This window comes from Podarcis liolepis (genome assembly GCF_965112155.1).
Source record: "Podarcis liolepis genome assembly, chromosome: 6".
Lineage (NCBI taxonomy): Eukaryota > Metazoa > Chordata > Lepidosauria > Squamata > Lacertidae > Podarcis > Podarcis liolepis.
Genome location: NC_139559.1, coordinates 23715232 through 23741247, shown reverse-complemented (window position 1 = coordinate 23741247; position 26016 = coordinate 23715232). Strand labels below are relative to the sequence as shown.

The following is a 26016-nucleotide window of genomic DNA, read 5'->3' as shown; positions in this document are numbered from 1 at the left end:
AGGATTTTGCTAATTTTATCTGTAGTGCCCTTGATATAAGGAAGGAGGGCCATGCCATTGTTTTCTTCCGTGTCTTGGTTTTTGGGGGGTGTTTCTTTTTGGATTAGCTTCTTAACCCTGTTTTGCTGGTATCGCCAATGGATAATGTTAATCGCCAATGGATACCAGCAAAACAGGGTTAAGAAGCTAATCCAAAAAGAAACACCCCCCAAAAACCAAGACACGGAAGAAAACAATGGCATGGCCCTCCTTCCTTATATCAAGGGCACTACAGATAAAATTAGCAAAATCCTCCATAAACACAATATCAAAACAGCCTTTTGCACCAACCAAAAAATAGCCAATATCCTCAGAAACCCCAAAGATAAAATCCAGTTGGAAAACCAAGGGGTCTATGAAATACCCTGCAAAGTCTGCCCAGCCACGTACATTGGACAAACAAACAGACGAATAAATGCACGTATCGCAGAACACAAGAATGCCGTCAAAAAAGAAGAAAAATCTTCCTCTCTTTTCCAACACATGAAAGAAACAGGACACGAAATTAATTTTGCAGATTCCAAATTGCTCTTTAACATGGAACATCACCACAAGAGAATAATCATGGAAGCCATCGAGATAGAGAAACACCCTCACAACATGAACAAGCGTGACGACACGTCCCGCCTGCCAGACATCTGGAAATTAGCCCTCCCCACAAAAACCGACACCAGATCCAGAGGCACACAGAACGCCACCACCAATCAACCACACCAGACCCAAACCCAGACCCTCTCCACAGATAAATTACAGACACCATCCAGTAACCAAACCATAGTGGCACCTCCGGATGCTGCACCCCCCTGCAATCCCTACACAGATCTGGCTGGCACAGGGCACAAAACCACAGCTCGCCCCTATACACGAAGCCAAGCCAAAGCACAACTAAGTGCAGTACAGCCATCTTCCCAGAAAAACTCTTCACAAATTCAAGAGGTCAAGACACGAAGGCTTTAGCAACTAATCCACACCTAATGACCCACCTAAGTGGTACTCAGAATATCACTCAAGAAATCACTCAAGATATCCCTCAAGTAATCAAGGAACAAAAGAAGAAAAGAACACTAGCCTGGGAACTTCCCCTCTGCCCAGAACTTTTGAGGCAATACACCACACCCCTCTACAGTATTTATAGGAACTCAAACACTGAGATCCCGCTCTGTTCCAGTAACAAGAAGCCGAAAGCACCAGCCTGAAGATGACGAGTGAGACCTCGTCGAAACGTCGCCTAGACACCCCAACTCTTACACGGGAAGACACCCGAAGACACCAAAACCTGCATATATATATATATATATACACATGTAAATATGTTTTTGTGTACTAACTACATCAATGTGTTATGCTTTAAACTCTTGCACAGTCTTTTCTAGGAGAGAAAAAGAGAACTATATTTTTTTTCAAGGGTCCAATGGCCTGGGGCAGCTTTCGCACATATAAATACCACCACCACAACCCTTCAACATAGGCCAGAATCATAATTTCCACATTGCATATGAGAGGCTGAGAAAGAGCAGCTTTCCTAGCACTGCTTAGTGAACGATGGCTCAGATGGGATTTGAAACCGATTTGTTCTGGGGGAACCACAGAATCAAAGGGAAGAACACTCTGAACTCCATCCCTCCGCCAGAGGTTTATGGGTAGATGTCTGGGTTTTATTTGTTTGTTTGTTGTATTATTGCAGACTGTTGTAAGCCACCATGCAGACAATTTGATTGTAAGGCAGGGAATTAATCTTCAAAATAAAATAAAACACAGCACAGCAATTTAGTGCAATCAAGCCCAGAGCTATATGAAACACAGTGAAAATGTTTCTACTCCTCTTTGATGAGATTACTTTTTAGGAAGAGGCGGGAGAAGATTCGTACAGTTTCATTTATTCATTTGTTTAAGAAATGTATGCCCCTCCATTCTGTTTGTGACCTCCAAGACAATAGAAGAACAAATAAATTACAGCATATTGCATCTAAAAACCAAATAAAAACCCACAAGTAAAAAGTCACACCTTCAGCACCAGCATTACTACCAGCAATCAAATACCTCAAAATTAAATGTGCAGCATACAATTGCAGCAATCAAGTGAGCATGTCTGGAAGGGGAATGTTCTATGGTCAGGGTACCCCCACTGAGAAAGCCCTGCCCCTGATAACCACTTACAGCCCACCCAATCCCCAAAGGATGGAGCAGTTCAAACAGAGCCTCAGCTGATGATCTGAATGCACAATCAGGCTGATATGAAGGAAGGTTTTCCTTTGGAAATCCCAGTACTAGGCTGTTTAGTACTTTAATGATCAAAGCTATTAAGAGCCGCTGCATTGTAGTGGCTAGGACAGGCTTCCTCAACCTCGGCCCTCCAGATGTTTTGAGACTACAATTCCCATCATCCCTGACCACTGGTCCTGCTGAGGCATCAGGCATAAGCCTGCATTTTATTAATGTTTGATCAGGGCTTGTATATTAAAGAGGGCTTAGATTTTTAAAAGTTTCATGCCAGGCAGAGAAAACCTTGGCCATTCTCCTAAGACAAGGGGCCCCCCCTTGATTGATAGCAGAAAACAATTCTCAAAGTCGTAAAAGCTGAAAATACAGACTAAGAGCAGGACATTGACCCTACATGTTACAGAAGATAACAAAGGCAGAGATAAATATAATTAGGAATGGGCAAATAGTAAAATGATACCATGGGCCTCTCTTAAACCTTGAGCTGTATTTTCTAAGGCCAGAGGCAAATGGGGAGAAGCATCTAGCTGACAGAAAAAGAGAGCATTTTTAGGAAATCTTCTAAAAACTGTTTCTTTCTTAAACTGAGAGAAAAGGCAACTGGCTTGGCTGGGGAAAAAGAAGCTTCTTCCTATTTTATTTTGAGGCTGGAAAGGAGGGTGAAAGGGGGAGGTGTAAACTAAAGAGCCTTCTTTAAAAACTGTTTTTTTTTACTGAGTTCCTTCCTTTCTACTTTGAGAAGCTTTATTCTTTTAAAAGGTTACCTATGATAATGTATGAAATATATTAGCTTAAATATATTGGCTTAAATGTAACTATGCAAAGGATTTAGAAAGTAACAAATTTAGATGTTAGATTCTTATTTCATAGAATCATAGAGTCCTAGAGTTGGAATAGACCACAGGGGCCATTGAGCCCAGCCTCCTGCTAGACAAGAAGACGCCATCTGGGCAGTCCTGATATATGGCTGTCAGACATTTGTTTGGAAACCTTCAAATGAAGGAGATCTTTCAATGTTGATGTGAAACTCAAGATCCTTGACATATGTTTAAGATAAAAATTTAAGATTAACCATTTGTTTTAGAAGGCAATAGGGCAAGGAGGGCAAGAGGTGAGCTGGTAATTAAGATTCCTTGTTGAGACACATGTAAGATATATTACTACTTATTTGTCATTTATATATAGCTCTTTGTCCTCCATATAAGGACAGGAGGATATGGGTGTATCTTTTGTGATTGGTTCTAGCAATCAGCCAATAGGAAATCCAACCAGGCTGATTGGACAGAGGCAGCCACAGGAGGAGCAAAGGGGGCTGGATTAAGGGAATATAAGGGCTGGCCATAATGGCAGGAAGCCAGGCCAGAGCTTGGTAACCATATACCACTGTGCCTCTCATTTATTTGTCTGACAAATAAATAATTATTTTAATTTCTCTATTGCTGCGTTGAATATTTCATTCCAGCTAAGCGTTAACCACAAGCAGGGTGCTACACTGCTAGGTAGGGATCATGGGAGTTGTAGGCCAAAAAACATCTGGAAGGGTGAGGTTGAAGAAGCCTGGGTTAGAATGTCAGACCCGGGCTTGACAAACTCCTTGTTGGCTATAAAGCCTTGGGCCAGTCACTGTAAACTGTCGCTGTTTCTTAGCGTAAACTGCCAGGGGAGTTTTGACGATATAATGGGGTGTGGGGGAGGAGAGAAAAGAACATATGCCACCCTTTGAAGGAAATGTGCAGTGTAATAATGGAAACCATAAAATCATAAAAGTATACCAGCAGCAGCCTTGGAATGGTAGAAATTGCTTGGGTCATATGAGGCACATTAGCACGATGAAACTTGCAAGGCAGTGGGAATGAACGCTGCAAATTAATACGGAAATTCAGAAGGAGCAGATCCGGGGCTTATGTGGCAGTTTCCCAATACAGAACTCTTTGCTGAGTAATGAAGCTGCCCACTGCCTCCCTGCCCCATGACCATTATGTCCACTTCTGTTTTCTATGTGGATTTATGGCTTTTCATTGGCAAAGCGGGTGGAAGGATGAGCATTTACAGTTGCCAAGAAACCCTTGCTGACGTTCCTCCACAGCCTTCTGTGCCCTCAAAGCAAAGCTATACTGCCTGAGAGAATTGGGGAGTGAGGGAGGGAACAGAAAGTGGGGTGCTCAGATCCCCCACCATGTCTTGGAAGGAATCTCTCCTTCTCCTCTGAATCTGCATCAATTAATGGAAAATTAAACTAAAAACGACTGAGAAACCAACATCCATTTTTATTGTCATTGTCCATTCAGATTACTGTTTCTATGTTAACCCCCCCCCCCCCAATAAAAACATTCCCTATTCATCTTAGTGCTATCTGAGAATGAAGGAATTTGGCATGCTTTTCATACACAGTACCTATTGTCCAGTACCTGTGTCACCACCAACTTAAGAATGAGTAGCTAACAAAGCTCTGGAGCAGAGGGGCGTAGAATGGGCAGGGCTCCCTCCCAAAATGCAACATGACTGCATAACCACATTTTATACACACATTCCCATCGAAAGAGGGACTTTATGTAAACCATAAAGTCTAAAATTTCCTGGCTGCCCCACTGGGGTTCACAGTCAAGGCTTCAGCTGCTAGCATCTTGGAGGGGCTCATAGCACTCTTCTGCTGGCCAGTGTTCTAGCTCCACACTGATCACCTTCTCCCTCCTCTCTGCCATATTAGTTGGCATACATAGAAACATCACTGTCACACTACAGAATTTAGACTAAGATCCAGGCGTTGGCTCCCTAGTCCAGTGTTTCCCAACCTTTTTTGGGCAAAGGCACACCGCGCTCTCAAGGCCCCGGGAGGAGGAAGGCGTGAAGGGAATCCCGAAGGCGCGAAAACCTCGCGCATGCGCAGGCTTTCCGCCTGCGACAGCCCAGTAGGCCGGCCGAAGTGAGTGGTGATGGGATGTGGGAGGGAGCTCGCTCGCCGCCCCGCGTGTGCCTATGTGGGGCACGTTACAGCCCCGTGACGTCAGCGCCACGCAGGCAGCCAGGCAGGCAGACGGCGAGAGCCCCGCGCTGGGCGGCCTCTCCTCGCCACCGCCGCCCCGCCTCTCACCGCCCGACTCGCCCGCCTCCCTCCCACGGCACACCAGGCAACGTCTCGCGGCACACTAGTGTGCCGCGGAACACCGGTTGGGAAACACTGCCCTAGTCTTTATGCCGCCAGAATAGCTAATCAGAAGATGGGAGCTGCAGGCAAAACAAGCCAACTAGGAAACTGCCAACCAAGGACCTTCCTAAGCCAGAGAGTCATGTGACAATTGAAGGCCTATGCCACTCTGTGTCCTGCTATACAACCTCCAGGTCTCCTGTAGGTCTCTCCTTCAGTAAGAGCAACAACATGTTGTGTCCTGGGTAAATCACTGGCTGTGTGTAGTTTTGTTTGGCCTTAGGCCAGAAGGGAGAAAGCAGGCAGCAATGGCAGAAGGAGCAGCAGCATCGCCTGGGGACTCTGGGAGTGGGTTGTGGGTTATAAAAAAGACAGCAGAACTAGTATTATGCCCCAACTAGTATTAAGAAGCATTTAAAATCCCCCTGATTGTTCCTTCAATACATGCTGGCAACTGTTATCTACCAGTACCAGACCTTGGAGAGTACCTGATAATATCAGCCTCTTTTGCCAGCTCTAGTTAAGATTTCTTTTCTATCTGCTTGCCTGTGAGTTTCCTGTGCCTCCTTGCTTGCCTGCTTATGTACAACTCTGTTCCTTCAGGCTGCCTCCCTAATTTTGGACTGGATTCATTGCTTGCTCCTATGAAGCTGCCAGGGCTGGCCCTATCATTAGGCAGAGTGAGGTGGCTGCCTCAAGCAGTAGCAACTCCGGTGGGAATGCAGCAGTGGCAGCCCCCTGCCATTCCACTTGAGCCCCCTCTGTTGGAGGACAGCTGGCACTGCACCCTGCTGCTCCCAAGTGGTGGACACTGTCCCATCACCCGTGCTGAAGCAAGAGTCAGCTTCCAGCCCAGTCAGCTTCTGTACATGGAATGTTTGGGGCACCATCTTGCCCTTTGCCTCAGGCTGCAAAATGCATTGGGAAGAAGATGAAGATGAAGATGAAGATGAAGATGAAGATGAAGATGAAGATGAAGAAGAAGAAGAAGAAGAAGAAGAAGAAGAAGAAGAAGAAGAAGAAGATTTTATTTATACCCTGCCCTCCCTGGCCAGAGCCAGGCTCAGGGTGGCTAACACCAGTAAAATTACAATAAAACATAATGGGGGGAGGACCAATTTAAAATACAGGTTAAAAGTACAATTTAAAATGCAGACTCATTTTAAATAATAGCCCATAGATCAAAACCATAAGGGCAGGGAAACATAAGGGTCAGACTGAGTCCAAACCAAAGGCCAGGTGGAACAGCTCTGTCTTGCAGGCCCTGCGGAAAGATGTCAAGTCCCTCAGGGCCCTAGTCTCTTGTGACAGAACCTTCTACCAAGTTGGGGCCAATACTGAAAAGGCCCTGGCCCTAGCTGAGTCCAATCTAACCACCTTGTGACTTGGGACCTCCAAAATGTTGTCATTTGTGGTCCTTAAGGTCCTCCGTGGGGCATACCAGGAGAGGTGGTCCCATAGGTACGTGGGTCCTAGGCCCTCCTGGCCTCTGCCTGTACATCTTTGACTTCAGAAAGTAGGGACCCAGGTCTCTACTTGCAGATATAAATGGGGATGTTTGAAAGAAGATGGCTGCAGTGTAGTGATCAAAGTGAAGATGCCCTTAGGGCAAATGGGCATTACCTCACCAATTTCAGTCTGCCCTCAGCCAGTCACCATTGTCTGTCTGCCTTCTTACTTACAACAAGCCCAGCGGATAGCACTCTTTATCAGCCTCCTTCTCCCTAAGTCTCAGAGCTTGTAGGGGGAGAGCTACTGTGGGCTTCCCTGCCTTCTGCCCTGTGGGCTTCCCTGCCTTCTGCCCTACCAGTCCCAGGGGGCACCAGCCACCACTGGAAGATACCAAAAACTCATGAGTGCTCTCAAGCTGGATAGAATACGGAGAGGAGCAGGCAGGGGTTGTGTATTGGTGGGAGGAGAATTTTCATACTGAGCCCGTTTGGGCCTATTCAGGTCTTTCTGAACCGAGATGCACAACAAACACAGCTGAGTCGGCAGGGACCGCTTTTGAGCATGCCAAGAACCTGCCTCTTAACAACGGCAAGGAAAGAGTTAAGGCATAAAAGCAGTAATCACCAGCCACGAATTGATTCACTACAGGTTTAAAAGGTGGAATTAAAGCCAGGTTTTAACCAAAGCTGTCCTTTGTAAGAGAAAGTTCAGTGCTGACGTAAACAATTTTGTAAGTCTTTTATTTGCGTCTTTTTTTATTCAGGCAGCGTACTAAGTATTATTTGGGGGAAGGGCAGCTTATGGAGCCACCCTGGCTGCCTCAGGCTAAGTGTGCTGATCTTGAAGAAGCAAGAAGGCAGGAAAGGGGGCAGAGAGCAGGATGGCCTGATTGACCCCTTTGGCTCAGGGGCGAGCTACATGTTATATTCAGATGAGCACCCATGTTGGTAACTGCTGAGATCTGTGGACGCCCACCCCAGGTGGTGGTCAGCTGCTGGACTTCAGGTGGCATTTTCTCTGTGAAGTCTCCTGGATTGACTCTGTCTGCTCCATTGGGCTACTGGACCCTCCTGGGCAGGATGGAGTAGAAGAAGTCTTCCTGTTCCAGTTGAGCCCTTGCTTGGGCAACAAGGACATCCCATGTTCTGGTGTCATTTCGTCCCCGATTCTGCCTTGCTCTCCAACTCTGCCTCCTGATTTACAAAATCAGATTGTTGGAGCTCAGTATTATCCACTCTAACTCACTAACAGCATCTCTACAGGGTTTCAGGCAGGAGCCTTCCCCACCGCTACCTGGAGACACCAGGGATTGAACCTATGACCTTCGGCATGTAAGGTGGATGCTCTACCACCCAGCTACATCCCTTCTCCAGATTTCATCCTTTGGTTCTAACATACTCACAGGTCCTAGCTATTGCTTTGCCTCACTGCTCTCAGCTCAGACCATGTCCCAGTCCTGACACCCCGATGGTCACTTTCTGCAAGGAGAAACTGCCTTGGGCAGGGAGACATTCTAAGTGAAAAGGAGGAGGAGGAGGAGAGGAGGAGAGTGGAATGGTGGTGGTAGAGAAATGCATAACCTTTTCCTTGCCAGATGCTGTGCTCCAAATCTTTTTCTTCTTCTTTTTACATGCAAGGGTAAACACACATTTGGCATCTGTCAGAGGAGGAAGGTGCTATGGGGATTGGAGAAGGCCATGATTTGGAGAAGAGACACAGAGACCTGGCCCACCAAGGAACAGTTTAGATAATCCTATTCTCCTCTCATAGGAATATAGAAAGCTGCCTTAATACTTAGACCATTGGTCCATTTAGCTCGTTGTTTACACTGACCAGCAATGGTGTACCAGGGTCTCTCCTAGCAAAGCCTGGAGATGCCAGGAATTGAAACTGGGGCCTTTTGCATGCAATTCCTGAGCTCTACTACTATGTCTTAGGGACGCGGGTGGCGCTGTGGGTTAAACCACAGAGCCTAGGACTTGCTAATCAGAAGGTCGGTGGTTTGAATCCCCGTGACGGGGTGAGCTCCCGTTGCTCAGTCCCTGCTCCTGCCAACCCAGCAGTTCGAAAGCACATCAGAGTGCAAGTAGATAAATAGGTACCGCTCCGGCGGGAAGGTAAACGGCGTTTCTGTGCACTGCTCTGGTTCGCCAGAAGCGGGTTAGTCATGCTGGCCACATGACCCGGAAGCTGTACGCCGCCTCCCTCGGCCAATAAAGCGAGATGAGCGCCACAACCCCAGAATTGGTCACGACTGGACCTAATGGACAGGGGTCCCTTTACCTTTACCTTTACTACTACGTCTGGGGGTGGGAAGAAATTTGATGCAGTCTATATTTAAATTCATACAAATTCATACTTTTCTGAAACAACATGCGAACTGAAACACAGCCATCCTTCAAAATTCACACACCTCCAAATTTTGCAGTGCAATTCTCTGGCCAAGCAATGTGTATAAAAATGTATATATTAAAGGGTGAATACAATGCAAATAAAGGCATATAGCAGTGAAAATAACATACAAATAACATGCATTACCTTATTATGATGCAATGTCCTTTCGGGGAGAAGGATGGGGACAAAACTTGCAAAATTATCTTGCAGCAATGTTGATGTTAGGCAAATCTGCATATAAAATGTATATAGTAAGAGAAATCTGCAGAAAAATGCTGATTAATTTTCAAGAATTTTTTTAAAAAGATCGCAAACTGATGTGAAAATGTGAAGAGTTGAACTTAAGACTGGAAGAATGAGAAACAGACAAAAACTAAAACTGATGCATTCAGCCTTCCCTAGATAGCACTGAGCCACAGCCTTTCTCCTACTCTTCTGCTTACCCCACAAATGCTTTTCATAAAAAAGACTCAACCAGCCATTGTGCCTTTAAGCCCCAGTCAGCGTACCTTTGTGCGTGTATCAGTGTGTGTTTATAGGATTTGTGCACAGCATCCAACGAAATACCTTCAAGGTGGTTTTTACAACAGTCAATAAAAGCAATAAAATTCAGGCAACTGACACAAGAGCAACAACAATAAAACAGCAGAAGCAGTCCATAACAAAGGAACAAAAACCAACAGCTAAAATCACAAAAAAGGATTTGAAATGTCATTAAAAGCCCAAACTTCACTTGGCAACCTGAAAGATGGCAAAGATAGCACTAGGAGAATACGTAACAAAGACAGCTCAGATTGAAGATGTTCTGGAAGCTGGATGGGGCCTCATAATCATCAGCAGCCTTGTGGTTAGAGAAACCCACAGGGTCACTGCCTATGCAAAAAGAAGTTCGCGTCGGTGCAATGCAATATCAGAAAAATGCTGCAAAAAGGCAGGAGCAGTGAAGCTTCAAGGCTGCCATTCAGTCATTGGTAGCACTGGGGGGAAATCAGGGAACAATGCCTGAGACAGGATGCCTGCCCTGGTGTTGGTACACTTTCCTGACTTTCCATGGGCTCAGGACATGGCTTATTTTTCCTGTGTGTTATAGTATAAGAACATAGGTAAAGGTAAAGGGACCCCTGACCATTAGGTCCAGTCGTGGCCGACTCTGGAGTTGCAGCGCTCATCTCGCTTTATTGGCCAAGGGAGCCGACGTACAGCTTCCGGGTCATGTGGCCAGCATGACTAAGCCGCTACTGGTGAACCAGAGCAGCGCACAGAAACGCCTTTTACCTTCCTGCTGGAGCGGTACCTATTTATCCACTTGCACTTTGCCGTGCTTTCGAACTGCTAGGTTGGCAGGAGCAGGGACCGAGCAATTGGAGCTCACCCCATTGCGGGGATTTGAACCGCCAACCTTCTGATCGGCAAGTCCTAGGCTCTGTGGTTTAACCCACAGCGCCACCCGCGTCCCATAAGAACATAGGGAGGGTGTTTATGTAAAGCATGATGTGATGTCATGCTTCAGCATCATACCACTCCAGTGGCAGAGTATAAACACATACAAGGTTGCCTATGCCATCACAACGTTATCCTCGTTCCGGCTCAACCACACATGCTGTACACTGATGGAGTCTCAAGTGGGTGTGAGGATCCAGATAACCTCATATGGTTGTCATGGATAACGCAATGAAAGCCTCGGTTCAGTGCATAGCAACAGCCCAAAAGGCAAATTCCATGCTAATAGTATTAGGAAGTGGATTGAAAACAAAGCAACCAGCATGCCCTTTATAACATAAAGCTATCGTGTGAGCGTAGTTGGAATACTGTGTATAGTTCTAGATATTCCATCTCAAAATGATACCATTAAGTTGGAAAAGGTGTTAGAAAAAGGCAAATAAAATTATTAAGAGGTTGGGAAGAGTACGTTCCCTGCACACACACACCCCAAAGCTATTGTTTTAGGTGCTTTTGACAGTAGAGAAAGATAGCAAAGGAGGGGCATGGCAAAGTTTACAAAATTATCCAGATTCTTCTCACCCCTCCCCAGTAGGACTAGAATCCAGTCACCTAGATGGAAATTACTGGCACTTCCAGGTAGGCCTGAGAACATCCCTTGCCTGAAACTCTGGAGAGATGCTGTCAGTCAGTGTGGATGATACTGAAGTAGGTGGACTGTTGATCTGACTCAGTATAAGGTAGCTGCTTATGACAAATTTATGGAGGGAAAAGCAATCATTGTTTTTAAACCTCCAGTTATGGAATCTCCCGTTTGGGGAGGGGGCAGTAACTCTGAATGCCTGTTGCTGACAGGCAAACAACAGGGCAAGAGTGTTAAACTTCATACCTAGTTTGTGGGCTTCCTGGCAACATCTGCCTGATAAAATGTTGAACTAGATGGTAAAGGTAAAGGTAAAGGGACCCCTGACCGTTAGGTCCAGTCGTGACCAACTCTGGGGTTGCGGCGCTCATCTCGTTTATTGGCCAAGCGAGCCGGTGTACAGCTTCCGGGTCATGTGGCCAGCATGACTAAGCCGCTTCTGGCGAACCAGAGCAGCGCACGGAAACACCGTTTACCCTCCCACCAGAGCAGTACCTATTTATCTACTTGCACTTTGATATGCTTTCAAACTGCTAGGTTGGCAGGAGCAGGGACTGAGCAACGGGAGCTCACCCCGTTGAGGGGATTCGAACCGCTGACCTTCTGATCGGCAAGACCTAGGCTCTGTGATTTAGACCACAGCGCCACCCGCATCCCAGATGTAACTAGATGGTACCCTTGCCTTACCCAGCAGGACTCGCCTTACGTCCTTAAATGTCTTTCAAGCATCAGCTGTAGTGCGAATTTGAACTGATAATGAACCAATCTGTTGAAATCCAGACAGCTGATTGAATGAACTTTTTCTTTTTTTTACTTAGATGACAGCTCTTTTTTAAAAAATAAAATAAAAATGCATAGTTCTTTTTACCTTATCTGCCAGTCAAGCATTGTAGTTTCCATGGTGATTTTGGTCTAGACTTAGAACCGAGCAATACTGCCCCCTGCTGATGAAACATAGAGAAGCATTCTGCGGTTTTAGCGGAGAGCCTCAGTGGTCTACTAAATACCGCTTTCAATCATAATCAATTTACATAACAAAGCACTGCCTGTTTGAGCTCATCCGTTTCCATTCTAATATGCCGAGATCCACTCTTCCCTTCTCTTCAAATTGTCCTTTTAACAGGGGTATGATGCCTAATTGGGAATATGGCTAGATGACACACTAGTGATTTTGCTTCACATCTGTAGGAACCACAAATAGATGTAGAGTGGCTGCTCCTTTTACTGCTCTGATCTTGAGAACAATATGTGCCTTCATTTGTTTCTTTGGGATTTTCTGTTCCATTTGCTTGCATGCCTGCTTCCTTCTTTCTTTCCCCCCTCTTCTGAAAGGAGGAAGCACCCTAAGAGGGACTTAAAAGCAGGGACTCACAAAGTGAAACGGAAATAAGACTCAACCATTCACTGAATCCTTAAAACCTCAGCAACTGAGATTGCCCATCTACCCAAATCCCATTCTTTGTAGAGGATGTCCTGCTGGGCCTTCATTTGAGACGAGAAGGATCAGCCCCATGCATAGGGGCCAACTCCCTGAGGCTCTGGGTGCTGAAGCACCCACATAATTTCCCATGAAGGGGCCAGGCACCCACAAATTTGGGTACCAGGGCCATGCACACTGCATGGCACCCACAATCCCAGGCACCCACTCTAGGGTGGCCACTTGCACAGCTACAAATAATTAAAAAAATTAAAAATGTGTGCATGCTAATGTATGAGAGAGAGATGCAAAATTTGGAAATAATTACTATAATTTTAATAGATATACAGCCTGACTTGCCATAGTGGGGAGGAATATGGCCAGGTGCCTCCTTAGTCAGGTGATAACAGTTGATGGGCAGCTTCACGACTTGCCCCTGCCACTCTCTCTCTTCTTATAGTTGTTCATCTTCAAACCAAACTTGGACCAGACAGTCTTCCAAACAGAGGACTCCTTCAAACAGTGGGCTTCAAATAAGAGCTACATATGCTACTTCTACCTTTGCAACAGAACTGCACTGCGGACATATGGCCACATTCATACCACATATTTAAAGCATTATGATCCCACAGTCATGGTTTCCACCCAAAAAAAATCCTGAGGCTTCAGTTTGTTAACCTTGCATTGCAAGGTTAGTAGAAGACTCCCTCTTCCCCTCCCAGAGCTACAATTCTCAGAATTAACAGTCAATCTCTCTTCAAAGAAAACTCTGGGAATTGGAGATCTGGAATAGGTGTCAGCACTTGTAACAAACTACAGCTCCCAGAATTATCTGGGGAAAGCCCAAACTGCTTGAAGTAGTATAAGGTGCTTTAAATGTATAGGGTGAATGTAGCCATAATAAATGTGAGTGCTTTTTTTCCAGCTTAGGTACAAAGACAGAGCCACCACAATGTTCAACGATGAGCATGAGCAAAGAAGCTGAAAACATGCCCCTGAAGTCGCTGAGAAGGTCTGGTGCACTTATATTCCAAAGCAGGTAATTCCACGGCCCTGCTGTGTCACAACAGAATTTGGGTGGCTAAAAATGGACCATACAGCACCCTCCCACCATTGTAAGTACATAATTGGATTGGACTGGCATGTCCAATTGGACAGATGATGAGACACTAATGGCCACAGCACCTGAGAATAGCAGGCTAGCTCAGGGCAGCTGATTCAATACTGGGTCCCTAACCATTGGCCATGCTGGCTAGGCATAATGGGAGTAGCATCTGGAGATCCAAGAATGGGGAAAGCTGGCTGGATGCCACTGCCTTCCCCAGTATCTGTCACTTGAGGCAGCTGCCTCACTCTGCCTCAAAAACAAGTCCACCACCATGGACGTTATTTTTCCAACTTATGTACAAAATAAGAAAATGTTTTGCATCAAATGAGAAGCAATAAAATATTTGTCTCTTTGAGCCCCCTGACTCAGATCAGGAGCAAGAAGCTCTTGAGGACAAGGACTCTGAGTGGGAGGAGTGGGGGATGAGACTATGCTGCAGAGGACATTAAGAACATGAGAAGAGTTTGGCTGGATCAGGTCAACAGACATCGAGTCCAGAATCCACAGTGGCCAAGTGGATATACCCATGGGAAACCTGTAACAGGACCCAAGCAGAAAAGCATTCTCGCCTCCTGTGGTTTCCAGCAACTTGTATTCAGAACCATCACGGCCTCTGTCCATGGAAGCAGAGCAGAGCCATCATGAACAGTAGCCATTGTTAACTGTGATTAATCTAAAATGGAAATGGAAGCTTCTGAAAATGTCTGCACTGGAGGAGGGGGAGAGGGTGCCAGCCCAAGGGTCATAGCACTAAATCATGGTCTAGCACAGGGGTGGGGAACATTTTTTGGTCCAGCAGGCCAACTTTGGTCCAGCAGTCTCTTCCTACTCCAGTGGGACAGGTGGGTGGGACAGCCTACCTGTTCATCATTATGATGTTGGTTGTCCCAACCACCTGTCAAAGTCCCACAGACGGTTTGGGGGCAAGAGCAGACATTCAAGGCTGGAGGGGCTGTAGCCTTCATACTCTGCTTGGGGGCTTTCTAGAGGCCCCTGACTTGATCATTGGTGATGGAAAGAGATTACTTGACTCCATGGGCCTTTGGTCTGATGCAGCAGGCATTTCCCATTATCTCAAACCAGGGAGAAGTAGTAGCTTCTGACAATCACAATTGCACCCTGGTTGATCCTTTACAAGGATTTGTGGACACAAAGGGCAGAGGGATACTACATCCCTGATGCAATGTGAAGTAACCAGGATCACTTCTGCTTCCTTTGCTGCTGCCTTCACACCATCTGTGGTCCCTCAGAAAAGCCCTTGTTTAGACATAGGTTTCCCACAATCCTCCTCCTCTAACCCTCTTCCAGCCTCCAAGACTGTGACTCTCTCCCCACCCCAGTCATTGCTGACACCTGGTTTCTGACATCACAAATAAATTATGTCACAGCACTTAAGCTTTCACGTCATTCATGGCTCCCCAAGCCCTGAAAGGGGCAGTAGCATCTCAGAGCCAGAGAAAGCAGCCACCTATTTCTCATATATCTTGCCTGTCTGCTACTAACCCTGTTGTTGAAGCTCTTAGAAAACCACCTGAGTGAATATGAAAGCCTTGGAGAAGAAGAAACAATGTCCAAAGGTATCTCATCTTAAGAAACCAGGAGCTGGCATCATTTACTCAAGGCTCAAAGTGAGGGGTGAAGTGGGGGCGAGAGAAATGCTGAAAATTGGCCTGTGGGTTTTAAAAAAAACCCAGAAAGTAGTGGAATTTTCTGGTACATTACAAAAAATGTTATGAGAATCTATCCTTCCCTGGCAGGCAGCCTTTCATACTGATCCAAGTGCTACATATTTGTAAGCAGCTATAGATCCCACAGAGGATAAAGCAGCACTGAGTTCAAAAGCTTCTAAAGCCGTGGCTTTTATTAAGAACATCAAAAGAGCCTGGCTGGATCAAACCATAGACCTATCTATCCCAGCCTCTTGTTCCCTACAGTGGCTATCCAGATGCCTATTTACTTATTCATTTACTTAAGCATTCGTATGCTACTCTTGAGCCACGGAGGCTCCTGCAGTGGCTTACATGCTAATCAATAAAAACAAGACACCCCCTGCCTGCAGTGTTATGTATATAAATTAAATTTTGATGATATGCAAAATAACAGAGTAGCTTACAGCTAGGAAGCTAAATAACTCTTCTAGGTGAGCGATAGCCTTTCTGTAAAGACTATACAATGTCCAGACTATTTATATTCAAAAAAGCTTTATTTTCATAAACATATAACTGAGATGAATATATTTACAATCTCACGCTTATTCAAACATGGGTACGTTCTCACTTGAATTGTAGTCTTCTTCCTTAGACCTATAAACAAAACTGCATTGAAACTTGCACCTCACTCAGGCCTTACAGTTTCTTATGAAAGGTTTTGCTTTCACCTCAGCAGTATCCTCTTTGTTCCTTACAGAGAGCTCCTGCGCAGATTTAGAGTTCTCCCTCTGTCTGTTTCACTTCAGACAGATCACACTGACACAACACTTTCCTCAGCAGTATCCTGAGAAGGCTCTCTCAGCAACCATTCTCCTCTCTCACGCACAGAGAACAGAGAGCAATTAAAAACAACAGTTACTGGAATAACAATCACATTAAACAGGACTGTTTCTCAAGAAGTTGTAGGATTCTTCTTCTTCTTCAGGGGAACTATCATTAAAAGAATGATTAAACGTTAATAGATAGACAGACAGACAGATAGATAAATGAGATCTGTTAAAAACATACAGACAATCACAATGAAAGCAAAGTAGATTATTGAAGTGGTTCCCACACACTTCCCTGCTGCATAAACAACTTGAAAATTGCTGAAGGTCTTTGGTGGACCACTTAATAATTTATACAGGCCTGTTGCAGCAATTCTAATGTTCTGTGCTAGATGCCGTATGACTAATGTCATATGTGTTGTTTAGTCGTTCTAGTCGTGTCCGACTCTTTGTGACCACATGGCTTTAAACACCAGTGCTGGGAACACGCTAGAGGCTGAGAAGGTGATAATATTTACACAGTCTTTATGCAGTTCAGATTGCATGGAGAGAGGCAGTGGGACATGAACACTAGCCCTACCCCTGCTGTTTATGTCCCCCACTGGGCCTACTTCCATGCTATCCAGCCACCCTCAGTGGTGGGGAACCTTCAGCCTACAAGCCTAATTATTTAATTATTTGTTAATTAGACCACACATTCACCAGGCTTTCCCCCTACAGGCCTTCCATGTCAGAGAGGGGCTAACTCACATGACACACACCCCGCCAATGATCTCATATCCTCCAACATTTCTCAGATGAAAATAGGGACGTCTTATTCCATAATGATAATGTTACTATTTATACCCCACACATTTTAATGGGTTGTCCCATCCACTTTGGGCAGCTTCCAGCATATATAAAAACATAATAAAACATTAAACATTAAAAAAAAACACCCCTACCCTATAAAGGATTGCCTTCAGACAGCTTGAGGGTTGGATAACTCCATACCCTCCAACATTTCTCCAATGAAAATAGGGACGTCCTAAGGAAAAGTGGGACATTCCGGGATCAAATCAGAAACCAAGACGGCTTCTCTAAATCAGGGATGTCCTTAGAATATAGGGGCACTTGGGGGATCTGTAATCTGAATCACATGATGGAGACTCATGCGTAGTTCTAAGGCACTCAGCAGGCCCATGTATATGATCTTGCCCTTTGGCCAACTTTGTTTTCTCACATGTATTTTTATTTGCAGTCTCTCTATCCCTAAATAATAATGGCTCTAGACATGATTTAACAGTTATATAAATAGGCTGCTCCTTCTGAGCGACTCATGCATTCTGTGTAATATTTGCTTCTTGCTCTTTATAACCAAGTTATAAAAACACTGCAATTCAAAGGGTAGGCTCTGTTAGTGGCTTTGACGTGGCTGAGTCAGCAGTCCAATTCATGCAGTCTCCTCCACAAGTTCCCCACTTCAGGCATTTCACAAGGATGGCAGTGAGTACACAGCAGAGGGCATGGGGCCAGTTTTTGTGGTACCCCTCTCCCTCCCCCATAAAATCCCACAATAGTAGGGTGCAAGCAGAGGCCTGTTACACACTGTCTAGCTTATTCACCCACCACAGTAGTCGATACCACATTATAGCATTATTTTTAAAACTGCCACCCGGCCCAATTTTAGATCAATTGGACTTTATCCTAAGGGTATAGTTCAATGGCCACTTGCATTTAATTCCTCTTGATGAAGCAGACAAAGTGCCACAAATGAAGTGCGTTGAGGACAAGACGTCTTTTGTTGTCCCCATAACTTTGCTCTGTCTTTCTCAGATCATTGATGTGGAGAGTGGAGCATCTCAGACAAGCAATTTGGTACACGTAAGGAGCCACCTAAGGAGGGTAAGATGCCATTCTGTTTGCCTGTTGCAAGGTCTAAAGCCTAAAGTTAGCTAGCATCATTTGGGGAGATGCAACTTCCTTGTCAAAAGCCCCACCATGTCTACCAGTTTAAAGACTGGTGCAATATTTTTTTTGTCAGGGATGGAATGCTAACCCAAGAAGAAAGTAGCACACACCCAACCCCAACACAGAGATGATCTGAGGCAACCAACATATTATATCAACATGTAGCTCCACAGTGGACCCAGCCTTAAGGAACTAGGCCAAAAGCAAACATAAAATTAAATCTAAAAACCTTAGGCATTTTGGAGCCTGCTGGAATGTGTGCATAATATTGTATCGAAACAAAATTTTAAAAATGAATTTTTATTTTTAAAAATATTTCTGTCTTTTTCCTGTTGACCTCACACAAGTAAACAGTTAACCACATTAGTCTCAAGATAATACTAATAATGAAGCAGGCTGGGCTCACTCTATGGCAACTTCTTCAGATGTTGTGTGCTCTCTATATTTTCTGTACCTGCACAGATAATAAAGAAACTGGTTCTCCTCAAAATGCTCAAGAGTCCAAACCGCAGAATCGAGTGGCTTTGTGAATTAGCGCACAAGTACAGGAAGATGTTAGCGATTGGGAGTGCTCTGGATTCAGGTGCTTCCTGCTCTGGGTAAGTGACCATAGATAGGGATCTGGGTGCATACGTGTGTTTATTTTGTTAGAATATAACAAACAGGGCCCTCTGAAAGTGTGTGTGTGACTATATGATCATAGAATCATAGAACTGGAAGGGATCTGTTATGGCTTGGTCTCTCCCACAAACGTGAGATGACTGCCTGTTAATTATTTCAGATATATTGCTGAAACAACAAACTAGGATGGAGCTCCTCTACTCATCGTCCTCCCCAGAAGATGGAGTTGCCAGGACTGAGCTCCTCCCCCTTCCCCAGCACGAAAGCCCCCACCTTCTCTTCCGGTATCTTTAGAGCTTCTTTAGAGCTCTTTAGATTCTTTATGTTAAGTTGTGGGTGAACATATCAGACGACACAGCGATTCTTCAAAACAGCTCTTGTTTATTCACTGGCCAGAACAGAACTGAACTGAAGGGTTCAGCCAGCCTGCTTATATAGAGCTCCCCTACAACGCTACAATAGCAACTTTCTGTAACTAGCCAATCACTGAACGTCACTTTCAATCCCCTATTTGCATATGTGGACCTGTGTGGAAACTATCTACAGTATCCCCCTGCTGGCCCAGGGTGAGAACTTCAGTACATAACACTTTAGATCTTTAGAGCACTTTTGAGATCCTACGAGATTTGGGAGAGAATGCTTTCTGCATTCCAATGTCTGACTCACTATTGGAGCTCTCATGCAGCAGCCTGTCACTCTGGCCCTGTCTTTCACCTCCCCTTTGTTCAGAGCTCAGATTACAGCTGCTCTCCCCCTCCTTTCTGCCTTCTGCTTTTAACTGTTCTCTCTCTATGCCTGCTTCTTCTTCTCCTGTCAGCATCTGAGCTTTGCTGACAGGATCCCAAGGGTCATCCAGTCCAATCCCCTGCAATGCAAGAATCTCATCTAAAGCATCCATAACAGATGGCCATCGAACCTCTGCTTAAAAATCTCCAAGGAAGGAGAATCCATCACCTCCAAAAAGAGTTAATTCCACTGTCAAACAGCTCTTACGGTCAGAAAGTTTTTCCTGGTGTTGAGCTGGAATCTCTTTTCTTCTAACTTGAATCCATTGGCTCTGGAGCAGGAGAAAACAAGGTTGCTCCATCTTCCATGTGACAGCCATTTTTATATTGGAAGGTGGCTACGATATCTCCTCTCAGTCTCCTCTTTTCCAGCTCCTTCAGCCATTTCTCATAAGGCTTGGTTTGCAGAACCTTGATAATCTTGGTTGCCCTTCTCTGCACACGTTCCAGCTTGTCAACATCCATCTTAAATTGTGGTCCCTCAGTTGGACAAAGTATTCAAGGTGTGGTCTGACCAAGGCAGAACAGAGCGGTACTATTACTTCCCTCACAAGGAGAAGGGGACGACAGAGGATGAGATGGTTGGACAGTGTTGTCAAAGCTACCAGCATGAGTTTGACCAAACTGTGGGAGGCAGTAGAAGACAGGAGTGCCTGGCGTGCTCTGGTCCATGGGGTCACAAAGAGTCGGACACGACTAAACAACTAAACAACAACAACATTACTTCCCTTGATCTGGACACTATACTTCTGTTGATGCAGCCTAGAATAACATTAGCTTTTTTTGCTGCTGCATCACACTGTTGACTCACGTTAGGCTTGTGATCTACTAAGACCCCTAGATCATTTTCACATGTACTACAAGCAAGCCAGGTGTCCCCCATCTTATATTTGTGCAGCTAGTTATTCCTGCCTAAGTGCAGAACCTTACATTTGTCTCTGTTGAAATTCATGTTGTTAGTTTTGGCCCCCTTCTCCAATCTGTCAAGGTAATCTTCTGCGGCATTAGCTACCCCTCTCAGTTTGGTGTCATCTGTAAATTTGATGATCATCCCCTTGATTTACCTGGTACTGGGATATGGGGATAATTCAATGTTGGGGAAAATTGGGTTCCAAATTCCTCTCAGGGTCACAGATTATTTGTTTTGATATTTTTGGTTAGTTAGTTGGATCAACTGCCACTTTCTGCAGCTCCCCTCTTCCTTGCCCACTACTTCCCAAGTGCTTTCATTTATTTTTTATTTCCAGTGTGCCCTGAAAGGAAAAACTCTTCCTTTCTTTTCATCCCTCAGGTTTGTACAAAACTAGAAAACAGCACAAGCAAATTTACCATTGCCTATCTGAATGCATTTCCACTCTTCTTGGGCAGGGAATTTTTTAAAAAACCAAACCAAACAGAACAAGGTGTACATGGGCCCTGGCATGACAGAATCAACAAACTATAAGGCAGGGACAAACACAAAGGGGAATGCCTCCTGGTATGAATGGGAAAGGCCAAAATTGCTCCTCATGTACAAATTTAAAATAGTTTAAATATTAAACTATTCATTTAATTCTAAAGGGAGGGGGAGTGGACGAAGAGCTACATAATGCTCAGGTGTGGGTGAGCCCTAAATTACAGTCATACCTTGGTTTTCAAACAGAATGCGTTCTGGAAGTCCGTTCGACTTCCAAAATGTTCGGAAACCAATGCGCAGCTTCTGATTGGCAGCAGGAGCGTCCTGCAGCCAATCGGAAGCCACAGAAGCTGCATCGGCTGTTCGGCTTCTGAGACAAAGTTTGCAAACCAGAACACCTACTTCTGGGTTTGCAGCTTTTCAGTTCCAAGTTGTTTGTGAACTAAGCTGTTCAAAAACCAAGGTATGACTGTATATGGAAGAAAAAACTAAAACAATGAAAATCCATAACAATGCTTCTACCCCGCTCATGTGACAGGGTGTGCACCCCCTCTGAGGAACCTCCAGCACCTAATGTCAGCGTGATTGATGAGCCTGCCATGGAAGTTGAGGAAGTTGCTATAATAGACAAGGTAGATGAGCCTAAATCGTCAACTGAGGCAACATCCCCAGAGGCGGCTTCTTCAGAATTGCATGAGGCGCTGTCCTTGAAAGGCCTGCCCCAGCGGATTCACATGCCTGCGCGCAGAGTGCTCTGTAGACCATCGAATTTGAGATGGGTCAAGCCGTGCTGCACACGATCATGTAGTGAGACTCTGGAGCATGTCGTCACCATCCCTTATTCAGAATGTCAGAAGCGGCATCCAGTAAGCAATCAAAACTGCAATTGTTTTTGCCAGGGAGGTGGGCAGAGATGAAATTTGTGGGGGTTTGCCTCTGGGTCGATTGAGTGTATGCAATCGGGTCTCTCCTAAATACCAGATCTAGTCCTGCTTTGGCCTGAAGAGATCTGCTGCATGGATCCAGAAACTGTAGGCAGAAGTTTAGGCAAGTGGGTTTAATTCAACACAGAATTTAGGCTGATTAACAGCAGTTAGCCAGTGCTGTAGGGGTAAATTTTGAAGAGTGGGAGAAGCCTTCATTGCCATGGGAGTAGCTGTGCTATCCATTATTGTTAGAAGCTTCAGTTCCGTTCATAGTTTCCTGGGAACTCCATTGAGCTCAGTGGAGCTTACTTCTGACTGCACAGGCTTCTCCTATGTGAGCTTTAACAAAGTATCTTCAGTCAGCTTAAATGCAACTTTTAGCCTTTAATTAAATATCGAAACAATCTTGCAAAGAAGCATTACTGTTTAAACTGCTGGCCTGAAGTAGAAATCTCATCAAAGAAAAGGAGATAAGTATCTAGCCTTTGCTTCATAATTTCCCTCATCCTCTGACTTTCACTGTGCTAAACTGTCACAAACTTGCAAGGTTCAGCATCACCTCATTCAGTGGCCAGAGCAAGGCGAATCTGCCCATTAACCGAGTGCTCTGGCAGATGATGATAGAGCAGGAGTAAGCGGGGGCGTGGGGAGGGGGAGCAGAATACCAGCTCACAATCCCCTCTCCTCCACTACTCTTGATAAATCAGGTTTAGGAAAGTTTAGGTCACAAGCCCTGGCAAGAAATCCACTAGCTGTCTCCCTGAGCTGTGAGTTTGTTCTCATTTCCAGTAAACAGATTTCTGAAATGACATTGGCAATAGGAAGCAAAATTTTCTTGCACACACCGTCTAAGGGAGCCCAAACTGCACTTTAGACTTTCCACAATTTATTTATTCCTGCAATTTATTTAGTATGGGATAAATGGAAAGGCTTGGGTGGATTGCCTTGCTGCAAGGTGGTAACTTGATAATTAGGGCATTTTGTAGGCCAAGCAGGGTAGAATGAGCATCTGGCAAGGCCTAGGAAAAAGGTTTAAAGGTAAAGGTAAAGGTACCCCTGACAGTTAAGTCCAGTCACAGACGACTCTGGGGTTGCGCGCTCATCTCGCTCTATAGGCTGAGGGAGCCGGCGTTTGTCTGCAGACAGTTTCCGGGTCATGTGGCCAGCATGACTAAGCCGCTTCTGGCGAACCAGAGCAGCGTACGGAAATGCCGTTTACCTTCCCGCCAGAGTGGTACCTATTTATCTACTTGCACTTGATGTGCTTTTGAACTGCTAGGTGGGCAGGAGTTGGGATCAAACAACAGGAGCTCACCCCCGTCGTGGGGATTCAAACTGCTGACCTTCCGATCGGCAAGCCCTAGGCTCTGTGGTTTAGACCACAGCAACACCCCCGTCCCTAGGAAGCGCGTTTAGTCTATTTTAATTTCCAAAGTGGAACAGAAGATCGCAAGGGGCCAAAACCTCCTAAGCAGCAGTAGTAATAAATAGTAATAATAACAATAACCACACAGAAGTAATAGTAGTATTTCGGAATACTAAATTGGGAGTTCTTACATTTGAAAATCCTTGATGCATCTTGTCTTTTAAGAGCTGGGACTGACTGGAATGATTCTCATTTCAGAGGTTCTGAAGATAGTGAGAGGAGCCTGGAAGACATAGATCTATTGCGTGTTGATTCATATTCCTGCAATAAAGGGGATATTGAGCATCCTTCAAGCACAAAACTTGTCTCTGGCTTGAAATAAACATGTGTGTGAGTGTATGTGCCAGAAGCAGGGAGAAGCAACGAGGAAAGGAAGCAGATGCATTTCATTTGCAAACATGAAAACTACAGATTGACAACTTTCCCCATCTCATGGAGAAATATAGCAATACAGCTGCTACAGATCTAGTTGGAACAACAGTTGCCCATGGTTGCTCCTGGGGAGACTTCTGTATACAGAAGAAATTGCCTTTTTTAGTTCACAATAAACCTCCATCTGCTACAGAGCTTGATCCCAAAGAAGTGAAAGCAGACTCAAAACTCCAAGGGGTTTGCTAATGTTCCAGGAAGGGCTGTCAATGCATTGCAAGTAGAGGAGACCTGTCATTACATATTTGTAAAAAGAAGGCCTCTGATTATCTCCAGGCGTAAGACTGAAGAAGAAACCCGGGGGGGGGGGGGAGAGGTGATTTGAAAGGGGGAAATAGCAGCCAATATAATACATTTTGAAATCACCCTCACTGTAGTTATGATGTCACTAGAATGAATAACCGTACAGCCATGCCTTGGACCCACAAAGGAACCACAGTTCTTTGCTATATTGATAAAAGCCCTGCCTTTCTTCACACTTTGAATGGCTTCTACAAGAGGTCTGCGGTGGTGGGACTATGTAGAATAGCCATATAATCAGAGGATGACACAAATGGAAGCGCAACTTCGACAGAGTCTGGGCAGGCATCAGCACCCAGCTTCTTTTGGGCAGCTAGTAACACCAAAGCACCTCAGCAGGTCCCACCACTAACAGTGCTTTGAGAGCAGCAGGTGGCTGGGCTAAGCCACCATTTAAATTTATCCCACAATGCTCCAGAGCAATGTACTATTTCAGGGGCATTGTGGGAAAATTAAAATGGTGGCTAGACCCAGAAATCTGATGTATTCTGAAGCAGTTGTCCATTACTGCCCACCAAGGCCCACCCAAAGGTGAAGCGACCTACTGCACATATTACCACACTGGCATGAAGCCATGTGAGATACTTCGAAGAGATTCAGGTAACGGGAGTTTTGCTTGGATCAACAATGGCATCTCAGTGTGAAACTGGTGGAAAAGTAGAATTTGGCTCGGTATCTGAAGACTAGTATTAGCGTGACATTCTGTATGCCACCCATGTACCCCACCAACACACCAGTGTTAAGAGGAGGTGTGTAAGGAGAAAGATCTAAGACTTCTGCTATAAATCACATTCATCTTGCAAGAGACTGGAGCGGTGTTTCCCAAACTTGGGTCTCCAGCTGTTTTTGGACTACAATTCCCATCATCCCTGACCACTGGCCCTGATAGCTAGGGATGATGGGAATCGTAGTCCAAAAAATGCCAGTGTCCCAAGTTGGGGAAACACTGAACTAGTGGTTAGTTCACCTTAGTCAACACTTCTTATTCACAGCCATAGCAATGGACCCTACTTGTAGCAAAGTGAATTAATTTCATCCCTAGACATCAGGAACACAACAGAAAATTTCAGTTTTCTCAGTCTTTCTGAAGAAAACTTTGTGGCCGTCGTTACTATATGACATCAAAGAAATCTTTGAAATCCCTTCTGTTCTTTTCATCTGATTCCCTGAGAAAGCAAGTTCTATCTACAAATGTATCAAGAACATAAATGAAATTCTGCTGGATCAATGTCTCATCCACATCCAACATCCCGTTCTTACCGTGGCCCAACCAGATGCCTAAGAAAAGCATTTCTTCATTTTAAAATGTACGTGCTGCTCTTTGCCTAGCAGCTCTGAGTAATTTGGGATGTCATCTCAGTCTTACTCTGAGTCAGATTTCACAGTCTCTTTCCACCTTTCACAATCTTCTTTCCAGACCCCACAAAATATATATCACCTCCTGCTTTATCATGCATTCCACGTACTCTGTTGGTTCTCACTCTTTTAATTAGAGAGGATGGAACTAAGTAATGAAGGTGAAAAGGAGAGGACAAAGACAATAATAGGGATGGGGACAGTGTGTCATCCCTGGATATTGTAGTCAGGAGCTGCAAATCCTCCTCAAAGAGTTATATTGCTGGAGCATCAGTTAAAACTGTTGGGAAACTGCCAGGGAGATAACGTCCATCATGAGCCCCCAAGCCGGAGTTCGGAGATTCCATCGGCCTCCCGTAGTCACGCAGATCCAACAGTTAGGGGCACAAAGCCTTTGGAAATTCTTAGCCACATTCCTAGGCTGGTGCACCCTCTTTATCAGCAGAAACACAGCCAAAAGCTTGCATCACAGAAGAGCATAAAAGCATATTTA

General features: G+C 45.0%; 1 protein-coding gene and 1 long non-coding RNA gene across 5 annotated transcripts; one reads left to right on the top strand and one right to left on the bottom strand.

Moving 5' to 3' along the window:
* Positions 1-7582: 7582 nt before the first annotated feature.
* LOC310709129 lies at positions 7583-15176 on the bottom strand. 2 transcript variants are annotated; one of them, XR_014527330.1, is made up of 4 exons: positions 15092-15176; positions 12202-12277; positions 8259-8351; positions 7583-8049 (listed from the first exon to the last, which is right to left on the bottom strand). It is a non-coding gene; the product is annotated as an uncharacterized lncRNA (long non-coding RNA). The 2 variants fall into 2 exon arrangements; XR_014527331.1 differs by lacking the exon at positions 15092-15176 and having other exon boundaries at positions 12202-12697.
* Positions 15177-15251: 75 nt separating this feature from the next.
* On the top strand, positions 15252-23739 carry TP53TG5 (TP53 target 5). Of its 3 annotated transcripts, none has more exons than XM_083508302.1 (5): positions 15252-15435; positions 18150-18218; positions 18747-18883; positions 21625-21952; positions 23637-23739. In XM_083508302.1, the coding sequence occupies exons 1-5, from the start codon at positions 15400-15402 to the stop codon at positions 23643-23645; spliced, it is 579 nt and encodes a 192-aa protein (XP_083364428.1). In that variant the 5' UTR covers positions 15252-15399; the 3' UTR covers positions 23646-23739. The 3 variants fall into 3 exon arrangements, with proteins under 3 accessions (XP_083364428.1, XP_083364427.1, XP_083364429.1); XM_083508301.1 differs by having other exon boundaries at positions 23604-23739; XM_083508303.1 differs by lacking the exon at positions 18150-18218 and having other exon boundaries at positions 15272-15435; positions 23604-23739.
* The last annotated feature ends 2277 nt before the right edge of the window (positions 23740-26016 follow it).

Bases quoted from the DNA above. Each gene is read 5' to 3' on its own strand.
- TP53TG5 (XM_083508301.1), top strand. From the start codon at position 15,400: ATGAAAGCCTTGGAGAAGAAGAAACAATGTCCAAAG. The intron at 15,436-18,149 runs GTATCTCATCTT...TGTCTTTCTCAG, and splicing joins AGAAGAAACAATGTCCAAAG to ATCATTGATGTGGAGAGTGG. The intron at 18,219-18,746 runs GTAAGATGCCAT...GTACCTGCACAG, and splicing joins TAAGGAGCCACCTAAGGAGG to ATAATAAAGAAACTGGTTCT.